The sequence below is a fragment of the Gadus macrocephalus genome, chromosome 4 (genome assembly GCF_031168955.1).
Source record: "Gadus macrocephalus chromosome 4, ASM3116895v1".
NCBI classification, from domain to species: domain Eukaryota; kingdom Metazoa; phylum Chordata; class Actinopteri; order Gadiformes; family Gadidae; genus Gadus; species Gadus macrocephalus.
In genome coordinates this window covers 30271308-30284143 of record NC_082385.1, presented here as the reverse complement: position 1 = coordinate 30284143, position 12836 = coordinate 30271308, and the positions used below count along the sequence as shown (strand labels likewise).

Below are 12836 nucleotides of genomic sequence, written 5' to 3'. Positions count from 1 at the left end.
AACACCTGGCTCCGCCCCCACAGACACAGTTCAATGATGTTTCAATGTTTGGGCACATTCATTTGAATAAAAGTAGGCTACTTCAAATGCATTGATATGTGTTCAAATGTGTTCCATTTTTAAACGACGAAACATAGACCGATAGCTGGTGCAAAACCAGAGACATTGTGGTGATTTAATGGTGATTTGCCACTGTAAATGTATAAAGAGCTATACAAAAACAATTTACTTGAATTTAATTTCCCTGATGCTGGTAATTTCTACATGATTCCTGTTAACCAGGTTATATATGCTATTATGGTTCATTATTCAATATTGTGTTAATGCTGGTAGTTTTATAAGGCTCATCTCTAACCTCATAAAAAAGCTGCATCATGTGACTCAGGGTAGGGCAGACGAACCAGACCAACAAGTTCACTTTTCAGAGACAACACAGTCAATCCCAGCGCAGAGACAGCTAAACAAATTTAAATTGTGATGTGGAATCACAGTTCCCTGTGACTTCTTACAACATTTCAGTCCATGGATTTCCTTCTATTCCTCAAATCAACTGAATGGAAGGAGTCTGTTTTCCCTCCTGGCAACTTAACCAAGCAGGCTGTCCTTTCTGAACCAATAAACCTGCAGAGAGAATATAAATATCCCATTTTAGACCATAGGGTCACAGTAATAAAGTAACTTGCAGTCAAGTTATAAAGTGAAACCAAACACGCTGTTGGAGCTGGACCCAGCCCACTCTCAGGATGTAAAAAATGCATTCCGGCTGACTTCTGGGAAACTGTAGTTTTCCTCTGAGGGGCGGGGCTTGATTGGAGATCAGGTTTTCACCGTCTCTGGGGTGGAGCCAGAACATTTGATTGACTACTGATAATCTAGAACTGCCAGTAACATTTAAAACAAACAGTATCATGTGTTTAATAGAGGGCTATTTGAGAGCATATTTACAGACGTTTTTTTAAATGTTATGCAGTTAAGTTGAGATTTTTACCAGGATGAATCCACATCACTACTATGTGACCCACTGAATCACCTTTCATCAAACAAACAACAAAAAACAAGAAAATACTTTTTGGGTACAATGGCTGTATGATTTCATCATATAATGTATTTTATTTCACTGTTATACACACAAACACAGAACACACACACCCACACGCACGCGCACGCACACACACACACACACACACACACACACACACACACACACACACACACACACACACACACACACACACACACACACACACACACACACACACAATAACAGAAGTCACCACACCAACAAATGGGCATAAGACCAAAGTCTCTCCATCTCTCTCTAGCTCTCTTTTTATAAACGGTTCATAAACAGTTTTAATAAACAGTGACTCAACGATTCCAGGAATACTTCGGGTGATTTTGATCTCTAGTTCCTGGTGGCTCGATCAGTACAGCTTGGCAGTTGGTGCCGCGCCCTCAGAGAACCACAGAACGGCCCGTAGTTCAGGAAGGAACTGAATTAATTCAGGACTTTTAATTGATAATAATCGACACCTTTTCTACACCATTTATCGATCGGATTCCATTATTTATATGTGCGGACTCCCTCTCTAGGTGAAACACCTGCTGTTGCAGGCATCACCTCTGATTGGCTGATTGGGTGACCCGGTCCCCTGCTGATTTGGCGCTGAATTGACACACCTGTCTACGGCATATTGAAGCTGAACTGAAGGGGCGTTCACAGGGGAGCCGGTGTGAGTACCAGATTGACTCGGCTGCCAGATCGACTCGGAGTCCTGCGCTTACAGATGACGTATCGACACTTGATGTATCGACACAAGCCAACGGACAAATCCCGGAAGGGTTGTTTATAAATGGGGCTCAATCATGGACATAAAAAGAAGGCTCAATCCGTTTTGGTTTTGATTTCATTGAACGCAGCCCGTTCTTTCGCACAAACAAAGCCATTGGGAACGCGTCTAAAAGCACTGATGAATGCATATGTTACCCAGTTCCTGTTAGGGACTCTTATTCTGAAGGAGGAGAACGGAAGTGTCTGCGTGTGGGTCGTTGTTTTGACTCTGTGTTGGGAGCGCTGGAAAGTTAACCAATTCTTCTTTTATACATAACCCAACTATAGGCAACAATAATTTGTACATTAGATTATTATTCATAGATTAGAATAATCAAAAGGAGATTAATTAAAAGACAGCGTTTACAGGAAGTGCGTCATTATTGCGGATCTAGGACACCGGCTGTTTCCCAATGTGAAGGCTGCAGCCTTGCTAGGACGCGTCCTTGCTAGTCGTGTCCTATGGAGATGAGACTAGAGTGCTAGCTCGAGTGCTTCCTAGCGTTTGTAACGTTCAGACTTTGGAACGACTTGGTAGTGTGGAAGCACTTCCGCTTTTTAATACTGCGTGTCCGCTTGTAAACACATGTGCGCTTATGAATAAAACATGGCAGCAATCAAGTTGATCGATATTTATTTGACTTTTGTCTGTTATGAATGTGATCATGTCTCCTTCGCATGGAGCCTCTTTGAGGAAGTCACAAAAGCTTTGTTGCGGTTGATCGAATCGTCTTTATTAAAAAAAAAATCCATTACATTTTTATAAAACTAAGTGAAATTGTCTGAGAACTTAATTCATGCATCACATTTACAGTACGGTTGATTACTATTATGCAGGGGGAAAAAGACAAAGAAAGTGATGATAATCATGTATTTATTTGGATATATTATTTAACTGATCTGATTCATTCATATATACCTACAATCTACCAGTGCTTTGAACAAATAAGTATATTATATAAAATACAATTATATACGTTCATTAAAAATTCCAAACATTGCAAATGATCGGTGGTGCATTCATTTGACAACATGTTTGTGCGCCACCCTAAGGTGCACAAAAGCCTCCGTTTGCTGGGCTGACCCTAAAAAAAAAGATTAAACACAAACATAAATAGGTATACATAAATAATGTAATCTTGTGAGCGAGTAAATTTAAATTGTTGACAGTGGTGTTTAACACCAGCTACGTCCATGCAAAATATAGCAACGTATCATTAAGTTGCAAAAACGTTTGAAAAGTGGCACAGGTCTTTAACTTGATTATTTGCATTAACATGATGAATCTATAAAAACCAATACGGAACAAAATATTTCTGAAAACTTTAATATAACTTCACTTACATTTGAACGTGTACTGCTTTCCCCCATTTTTTATATACCCGTGCGGCGTGTGAACGCAGTGGATTGTGGGTCGTTTTGGCTCGCCAAGGATGCAGCGATGCATCCTTGAAAAATCTCGGAATTCTCCAAAACAAAGGACGCAAAAATGGCGCGGCTTTCGAGTGTCCTCAACATTGGAGCAGTGCTTGTCGGCGTTCTATGACGTAGCGTCCTTAAAAGGGCGGCCGTTGAGCATGCTTCCTTGACATTGGGAAACAGCCCGGCAGCCCTGCAGCCCCACAATGAACCAGGGCCCAGTTTCCTGAAAGCATCGTTAGCCTAAGTGGATCGTGAAGTGCGTCGTACGAGCATCGTACAGTTTTCACACCGTTTCCCGAAAGCACCGTTGGTAACGAACGTCGTGAAAACCCTCGTAGCTAACGAGGACTCCAGGGTACTCGTAGGACGTTAAGAGCATTGTTAGCCTACTATAGCCTCAGTGGTGTCACCAGCAGACATTCCTAGTATTGGATGCGTTTTATTAAAACATAACTCGCATGATTTTAGACTCTACGATTTCGGTTGAGTATGTGGGGATTTTTTTCAGTCGCAAATGGTTTGCACATTTTTAAAAGTGGTGGGGACAAAATATGTATTTTAAATAGTGGGGGGGACATGTCCCCCCCGTCCCCCCCATAATCGACCCCTTTTCCTTAATCATGCGATGAAATTCAAAAAAGAGAATCATGTCTCACAATATTAAATATATGGTCAAATTAAGTGTACTACAAAAGAGTAGGATTAATGGCCCACAAAGAAGGTTCCGCCCCTCTGTAATGATACCCACTCCAGCCACTGGGTGTCGCTCACAACACTGATTATGGGACTGCTGCATGTATGCGGCAGGGCACAGGTAGTAGACTATAGCAAAGACAAGTCAAACGGGTATTTATACACATGTAATGTGTATGCAGGACAATACTTAACACAATCCTGGATGAGCTAGAAAGGAGAGTAGACATAGGAGACAGGAGCGGAAGAAGAGAGAGGAAGGAGAAAGGAGAAACTAAGATGAGATGATGGCGAAGAGAGGAGAGCTGATAAGTCAAAGTCACGGAATTCACACATATGGGAGAATCCTTACAGGTAGTCACAGTGAGCTTTATGTAAGTGTGGAACACATGTTGGCTTGTCATATGGTGGACATTAAAAGTAAATCTACTCATCAGCTGTTTTTCCATTTGTATTAACATTAGAAAAGTACATTTGATTGTGTGGTCATTCATGATTCCGAAGTATGAAGTACTAGTAATGTTTAGATGATTATGCACAATAATCCTCAAACCATGCTCTATGTTACTGCAACCATTAACAATTGTACAGCAGTAAACCTTTAAAAAACAGACAATAAATAATAGAATGTTATCTCATCATTTACAATGGGTTATCATTTATAATAGTGAGGGTACACTTCCTACTGAATTTCTCCTTTTTAAATTACAGCGGCACAACATTAATGCAGTTCTCTCAGATCTCAGATAGTAGAGATTCTAATTCAAAAAACAACATCCGTTGTTTTGCATGTTTTCATTATTTTATTATCAAACAAAGGTCCTATTCTGTTTGATTGACAGGTGAGATGATCAGGGGGGCAGAATTTGTACCACCAACAGGTAGACTCGGACAGAGGAATGGATAGAGAGGCTCACTAAAGGGGCAGCCAGTAGCAGAGTAGATATGAACCCTGGCTTCCACATCATAGAAGGAGACCAGACCCTCATCATAATCAACAAACACCCCCACCTTCTGGAGCTCAGCTCTCAGAGGGAGACGGACAGCAGGGTTATCTTTAAATACCAAGCCAACCTTGCTGAATTTTATGGTCCAGTATCCCGTCTCAGGGGACAATTTGATCCGACCATTTCTGTTGATGGACTCTCTGGCCACACCCACATCCCATTGAGTCTTGTCTTTAACCCGGACCTCAAAGTAAAATCTCCCTGAGGAGAAGCTCTGCCTCGTAAGAACACATACACACTGTGTAAATCTCTTAGGGTTGTCTGGGAGTTCCTTCTTCACATTTCCATCATGTACTTGTTTCCCATCCTCAGACAGGATGAGCCAGCGATTAGCTGTATCAGGATCCAGAGTCACATCTACTTCATACTGCTGGACCCTCTTCAGTTCAGCATCACGCAGCTTCTTCATCTCCATGTTCAGTGTCTCCTCCAGCTGATCCAGAGATCTCCTCAAGGTCCCTACGTATGACGGAGGACGGACCTCCACCGTCGTCCAGTCCCTGGTTGGTGGAGGATCCTTCAGGGATCTGAAGGTCTGGAGGAAGTGGAGGTGGTCTTTAGTGTGTGACAGCTGCTTCACCTCTGAGCTTCTATTGGTCAGGTCTTCTATTTCCTGCTCCAGCTCTTTGATGAGGTCTTCAGCTTGTTTCTCTGTGGATTTCAGTCTCTCTTCAATCATTTGGTTGAGATCATTCTGGCACTTTTCAATGCAGCGCATCAGAGCAGTGAGGACCTGCACACCATCGGCTGTCTCTCTGTCTGCATCTGCTTTGCTGCGTTTAACTGTGTCTTTAATCTCCTGAATATTTTTTTGTTTCTCCTGGATCATCTGCTGAACTTCAGCCTCTATCTTCCCCAGCTGGGCCGTCTTCACTTCATATTCCTCCTTTAGAGGTACAACAGGATGTGACTTATGGTCTGTCTCTGTGCAATACTGACACACACACACCTGTTCAGTCTGGCAGAAGAGCTCCAGAAGTCGGTCGTGTTTCATACACATCCTGTCTTCCAGACGGTCCATAGGCTCGACCAGCCGATGTTTCTGCAGGCGAGCGACTCTCTGATGTGGCTCCAGGTGGGTTTGGCAGTAAGAGGTAAAACACACTAGGCAGGACTTCACAGCCTTCAGCTGGGTCCCAGTACAGACGTCACAGGGAACTTCAGCTGGTTCAACACCAGGTTGCTCTTTTACTTGTACGGACGTTCCAAACCGATGAACCATCTCTGATAAGAGGGTATTGACCCGTAAATCAGGTCTTGTGTTGAAAAGCTCGTTACAAACGGGACATTTGTACTTGACTTGTTCATTCCAGTACTTTGTAATACAGGTTCTGCAGAAGTTGTGTCCACATGGAGTGGAAACTGGACTGCTGAACACATCCAGGCAGATAGAACATGAAAAGTTCTCTTCAGACCAGGGAGCGTTTGCACAGGCCATACCTAGACACAGACGACAGGGTTTTTGTATTGAGCAATCCCATTATTTTTGTTATTCCATAATGGCAAAAGTGGTTTTAACTTATCTCAAAGTTGTAATGCTTTACTCACCTTGTTGTTGTTGCTGTCTGTCGGACTATGTAATGCGTGTTATATTTATCCTAGAAGAGAGAACTGCTTACACGTCGGGGTGCTTTAGGTTTCGTTTCCTCAACATGACGTCCTCTCCCCTCCTCCCCTAACACCTGACTCCGCCCCCACGGCACGTGAGTGCACTGCATCCATTCACCGTGTCGGCCTCTTCAAATGCGTTGATGTGTGTTCTCTACTTTCTGGAGTTAAAGAGAGCCGGTGCAGAACGAGAGGCATTGTGGTGATTTAGTGGTTATAAGCAACTGTAAATGGGATCATCGGTGTAGATCTATTCGGGTTTCCGGGGCTTCCCCGAATTCTTTAAATCCAACCCGATAAAATCCGATTTTCGACAGAAACAGACAACGAGCTGTTTTTTAGCGCTACGCTGCTGTAGGAGCTCTCCTCGATGTGCACGCGCACAGTGCACCGTACTAGAGCAGCAGAGCTGAGAGCAGCAGACGGCGACACAGTCTGGTCAGTGGGGGATTTCCTTTTGCTTTTGGAACGTTTGCCTCCTTTGAAGTACTAGTGTACCCCCTGCTGGTAAAAGTAGTTCTGACACACACACACACACACACACACAAACAAACAAATAAATAAAATCAACACAGAATGAAGAGGGGTTAGAGTTTGATTCTGTCTCTTTCTGTCCAGTTACCTCAGCGTGGGGCCCCGTCTAAAGCTAGGGCCCCACTACACGATGCTTTCAACCTGAAGCGATCACTAAACCATTGAGCAGTGCACATTAACCAGTGGCGTGCACCGCTCAGCCAGTCTGCAGACTCACATGACAACCGTATTCCTTGGGGAACACAAATCTAGAGACGGAGGACAGACGGACGCAGTGTGCTGCTCGCCCTGCACTAGAGAGAGTGTATCCTCCCACAATGTTTCAACCTCCTGTAGGGTCGTTTCATGTTTGTGTGTGTGTGTGTGTGTATGTGTGTGTGTGTGTGTGTGCGTGTGTGTGTGTGTGTGTGTGTGTGTGTGTGTGTGTGTGTGTGTGTGTGTGTGTGTGTGTGTGTGTGTGTGTGTGTGTGTGTGTGTGTGTGTGTGTGTGAGCAATGAATGAGCTGCAGTTCTGGGGCAGAGACAACTGGCTATTCAGAGTACATTGAATAATTCCAGTGCAGTGACCCTAGTGGACCACACTAGCTGCCACATTGAAGAACTCTAGTCTCAGTGAATTATCCCTTCTACCTCTAATCAGCCATCAGAGCATTAATCCATTCTCCTTAGATGACAGGTTAGGGTTCCACACTCACTCTTCTATCACGGTCTATGGACCCATTGAAGATACCTGGGTCACCCCCGGACCACCCTATAAAGCTCTAGTTCCCCCACTGCAAGCCCCCCGAGCGTTACGTTGCTTTGATCGCCGTGTATGTTTGAATGAAGTTGAGTTTATTGTAGTGAGAAGTACCTGGAAGAAAACCGCATTTAGTGCGATGAGTAAAGTCGTCTATATTCGCTGTCCTTTGAGGGTACAACTGAACCATGGATCAGTGGAGCAAAGTAATTGTGCGCCGTCTTAAAAAAGGCTAAATCAGAGTTAAAGCTCTTCAAAAATTTGCCGAAATAAAACTTAATATTGCCTAGGTACTTTGTAAACACGTGTAATGTGTATGCAAGACGTTAATTAACACAATCCGGGATGAACTTGAAAGGAGAGCAGAGAGAGGAGGAAGAGGAGAGAGAGGAAGGAGAGAGGAGAAACTAAGAGGAGAGGATGAAGAGGAGAGATGACGAGACAAAGTCACGGTACTCACACTCATGGGGGGAATCTTTACGTGTAGTCACTGTGACCTTTGTGTTAGTGTGTTACACATGTTGGGTTGTTGTATCATGGTAGACATTAAGTCATTGATTGGCTCAACAGCTGCAAACGTGTGGAGTTATTAGTAGTTTTTTATCCTTCCTTGTATTCCATCATGTGTAAAAGGGATTTTAGGCAACACAGTTGTTTTTGTTTCATCCCACTGATAACGTACCTGATCTATTGAATACACATTGTACTGAGATTGTACCTATTCCACTGAAAATGTAGCTATTCCCCTAAATACATATTGAACTGAGTTTGTACCTATTCCACTGAAAATGTACCTATTCCAGGGAATGCATACTGTACTGAGAATCTATCCATTCCACTGAATACATATTGTACTGAGAATGTACCAATTCCACTGAATACATATTGTAGTCAGAATGTACCTATTCTACTGTAATGAGAATGTACCTTTTCCACTTGTAACGACCCAGGCAGGTCTTTCGAGGCTCCGCCCATTTCTGCTGCTTGCCTGTTCTGTCCCCGCCCTTTCTTGTGTGCAGGTCTCAGGTGTGTGCAATGAACCCGCTGTTTGGCGAGGGTAGAAAAGGCCTGCCGTGCCGACACCCAAGGGGCTCCTCTCCTCCGCTGTCTTTAGTCTTTGTTTGGTTGTTCTCATGACTGATCTCACACCACACTTTTGGTTACATCGCATTGCACTGACTTACACCACCTCCCATTACCTTTACCTTAGTTTCTGTTAAATCTTAGGTAGTAAATCATTGTTATTCCTTTACCCTGTGTGTGGCCTCCCCGGTTTATGTTCATGCCAAAGCCAAGCATGTTACACACTGAATAGATATTGTACTGAGAATGTACCAATTCCACTGAATGCATATTGTACTCAAAATGTACCTATTCTACTGAATACGTATTGTAATGAGAATGTACCTATTCCACTGAATACAGATTGTACTGAGAATGTACCTATTCCACTGAATACAGATTGTACTGAGAATGTACCTATTCCACTGAATACAGATTGTACTGAGAACGTACCTATTCCACTGAATACAGATTGTACTGAGAATGTACCTATCCCTCAGAAGATGTCCCCATTCTACTTTAAGTAAATTTTTTATTAATATCTTAAAAAGTTAACAAACATTGTTTTGTGTTGTCAAACATCATTCAAAATAATAAAATAATAAAAATAAAAAATAATAATAAAAAAAATATTGAGATTGTTATCAAAATAAACATTTCACGTTATTTACTTACTTTCTTTCTTACATTAAAAATACAGAAAGAGTTCATAGTTGTATGAATTATAATGGGTTATATTTTTTATATTACACAGTGTTAGTGGATTAATTTATTGATCTGTTAAATTAGAGTGAAAAGTACAATATCAATATAGTTCTCTCAGATCTCACATAGTAGAAATTCTAATTCGGAAAACAACATCAGTTGTTTACGTTGTTTGATTATTTTATTATCAAACAAAGGTCCTAGTCTGTTTGATTGACAGGTGAGATGATCAGGGGGGCAGAGTTATTACCTTTATAATCATAGAGACTTGGACAGAGGATTGGATAGAGAGGCTCACTAAAGGTGCAGCCAGTAGCAGAGTAGATATGAACCCTGGCTTCCACATCATAGAAGGAGACCAGACCCTCATCATAATCAACAAACACCCCTACCTTCTGGAGCTCAGCTCTCAGAGGGACACGGAAATCAGGGTCATCACTAAATAACAACCCATCCTCTTCGTAGTAAACAGTCCAGTAACCCGTCTCAGGGGTCACTATAATGAAACTGTTTCTGTTGATGGACTCTCTGGCCACTCCTAAACCCCATCCAGTCTTGTCTTTAACCTGGACCTCAAAGTAAAATCTCCCTGAGGAGAAGCTCTGCCTCGTTAGAACACATAGTTGCTTCGTAAATCTCTTAGGGTTGTCCAGGAGTTTCCTCTCTACACATCCGTCATGTACTTGTCTCCCATCCTCAGACAGGATGAGACGGGGTTGAGCTGTATCAGGATCCAGAGTCACATCTACTTCATACTGCTGGACTATCTTCAGTTCAGCATCATCACACAGCTTCTTCATCTCCATGTTAAGTATCTCCTCCAGCTGATCCAGGGATCTCCTCACGGTCCCTACGTATGATGGAGGACGGACCTCCACCGTCGTCCAGTCCCTGGTGGGTGGAGGATTCTTCAGGGATCTGAAGGCCTGGAGGAAGTGGAGGTGGTCTTTAGTGTTTGAGAGCTGCTTCAGCTCTGAGCTTCTATTGGCCAGATCTTCTATTTCCTTCTCCAGCTCATTGATGAGGTCTTCAGCTTGTTTCACTGTGGATTTCAGTCTCTCTTTCACCATTTGCTTGAGATAATCCTGCCACTTTTCAATGCAGCGCATCAGAGCAGTGATGTCTGCGTCTTTCTTGCTCATTTCTACTGTGTCTTTGATCTCCTTGAGCTTTATTTTTCTCTCCTGGATCATCTGCTGAACTTCAGCCTCTAACTTCTCCCGCTGGGACGTCTTCATTTGATATTCCTCCTTTAGAGGTACAACAGGATGGGACTTGTGGTCTGTCTCTGTGCAGAACTGACACACACACACCTGTTCAGTCTGGCAGAAGAGCTCCAGAAGTCGGTCGTGTTTCTTACACATCCTGTCTTCCAGACGGTCCATAGGCTCGGCCAGCCGATGTTTCTTCAAAACTGTGACTCTCTGATGTGGCTCCAGGTGGGTTTGGCAGAACGACATAAAACACTCCAGGCAGGACTTCACAGCCTTCAGCTGGGTCCCAGTACAAACGTCACAGGGAACTTCAGCTGGTTCAACACAAGGCTGCTCTTTTACTCTCACGGACGTTCCAAACCGATCAACCATCTCTGATAAGAGGGTATTGACCTGTAGATCAGGTCTTGTGTCGAAAAGCTTGTTGCAAACAGGACATTTGTACTTGACTTGTTCATCCCAGTACTTTGTAATACAGGTTCTGCAGAAGTTGTGTCCACAAGGTGTGGAAACTGGACTGCTGAACACATCCAGACAGATGGAACATGAAAAGTTCTCCTCAGACCAGGAAGTGATTGCAGAGGCCATTCCTAGACACAGACGACAAGGTTTATGTATTGAGCAGTCCCATTATTTTTGTTATTCCAAAACGGCAAAAGTGTTAACTTATCTCAAAGTTGTGCTGCTTTACTCACCTTGCTGTTGTTGCTGTCTGTCAGACTATTTGATGTGTATTATTATTCTCCAGAAAGAGGGAACCGCTTACACATCGGGGTGCTCTAGGTTTCGTTTCCTCAACATGCCTTTCCCCTCCTCCCCTAACACCTGGCTCCGCCGCCACGGTACGTGAGTGCACTGCATTTATTCACCGTGTCGGCCTCTTCAAATGCGGTGATGTGTGTTCTCTTCTTTCTGGAGTTAGTAGAGAGCCGGTGCAGAACGAGAGACATTGTGGTGATTTAATGGTTATTTGCAACTGTAACAGGGATCATCGGTGTAGATATATTCGGGTTTCCTGGGCTTCCCCGAATACTTTTAATCCAACCCCGATCTGATTTTAGACGGAAACAGAGAATGAGCTGTTTATTGGCGCTACGATGCTATAGGAACTCTCCCCGATATGCACGCGCACAGTGCACACACGAGCAGCAGTGCTGAGAGCACAAGACAGCGATACAGTCTGTTCAGTGGGGGATTTCCTTTTACTTTTGGAAAGTTTTCCCCGTTTGAAGTACTATGGCACCTCCTGCTGGTAAAAGAAGTTCTGACACACACACACACACACACACACACACACACACACACACACACACACACACACACACACACACACACACACACACACACACACACACACACACACACACACACACACACACACACACACACACACACACACTTCTACGTCATTTTTGCGGTCGCATGTTCCAACACCCCACCTTCAAGGACACCACTTTCTGAATGGTTTAGAGCAGGGGTCTTCAATTAAATTTGAACAAGGTCCAGTTACTAAAAATTCCTTCCAAGAAAGGTCCGAACCTACCACGCCCTAATAGCCTTCTTTTGTCAAATACAATCAACACGGCATATTACCTTATAATTTCAGATGTATTTATTTTCAATTTCCAAATAGCTTACTTTTAACCATGAAAAACTAGTAAGGCAAAGTAACGCATGTTAACATTTCAAGTAAACAAAACAGGTACATTAGGCCTGCAATTCAAACAAACATAAAAAGTGCATAAGGCCTACATGTGAAGTAAGCAGAACAGGAACAGTAGGCCGACACTTCAAATAAACACAAAGTGCATTAGGCCTACATTTCAAGTAAGCAAAACAGGTACAGTAGGCCGACACTTCAAATAAACACAAAGAGCATTAGGCCTTCACTTCAAGTAAGCAAAACAGTGTCTCAATTGGTGTTAGACCCAACAGGTCCTCACAGATCTCTTTCTTGTCTTGATGAAACAATCGCACAACCAAAAGCTGGGCATTATCCGTTACATCTGAAGACTCATCAA

General features: G+C 43.2%; 3 protein-coding genes across 3 annotated transcripts in view; all 3 read right to left on the bottom strand.

The window, feature by feature from the left end:
* The window catches only part of LOC132455223 (E3 ubiquitin-protein ligase TRIM39-like), a 36189-nt gene that overhangs the window by 8131 nt on the left and 15222 nt on the right, over window positions 1-12836 (bottom strand). The gene's annotated exons all lie outside the window — the stretch shown is intronic.
* On the bottom strand, window positions 4592-7047 carry LOC132455228 (E3 ubiquitin-protein ligase TRIM39-like). The gene is made up of 2 exons (XM_060049056.1): window positions 6502-7047; window positions 4592-6393 (listed from the first exon to the last, which is right to left on the bottom strand). The coding sequence occupies exon 2, from the start codon at window positions 6389-6391 to the stop codon at window positions 4769-4771; it is 1623 nt and encodes a 540-aa protein (XP_059905039.1). The 5' UTR covers window positions 6392-6393; window positions 6502-7047; the 3' UTR covers window positions 4592-4768.
* Window positions 9543-12637, bottom strand: LOC132455239 (E3 ubiquitin-protein ligase TRIM39-like). Its single transcript, XM_060049068.1, has 2 exons — window positions 11511-12637; window positions 9543-11405 (listed from the first exon to the last, which is right to left on the bottom strand). Exon 2 carries the CDS (start codon window positions 11401-11403, stop codon window positions 9802-9804), a length of 1602 nt encoding a protein of 533 aa, XP_059905051.1. The 5' UTR covers window positions 11404-11405; window positions 11511-12637; the 3' UTR covers window positions 9543-9801.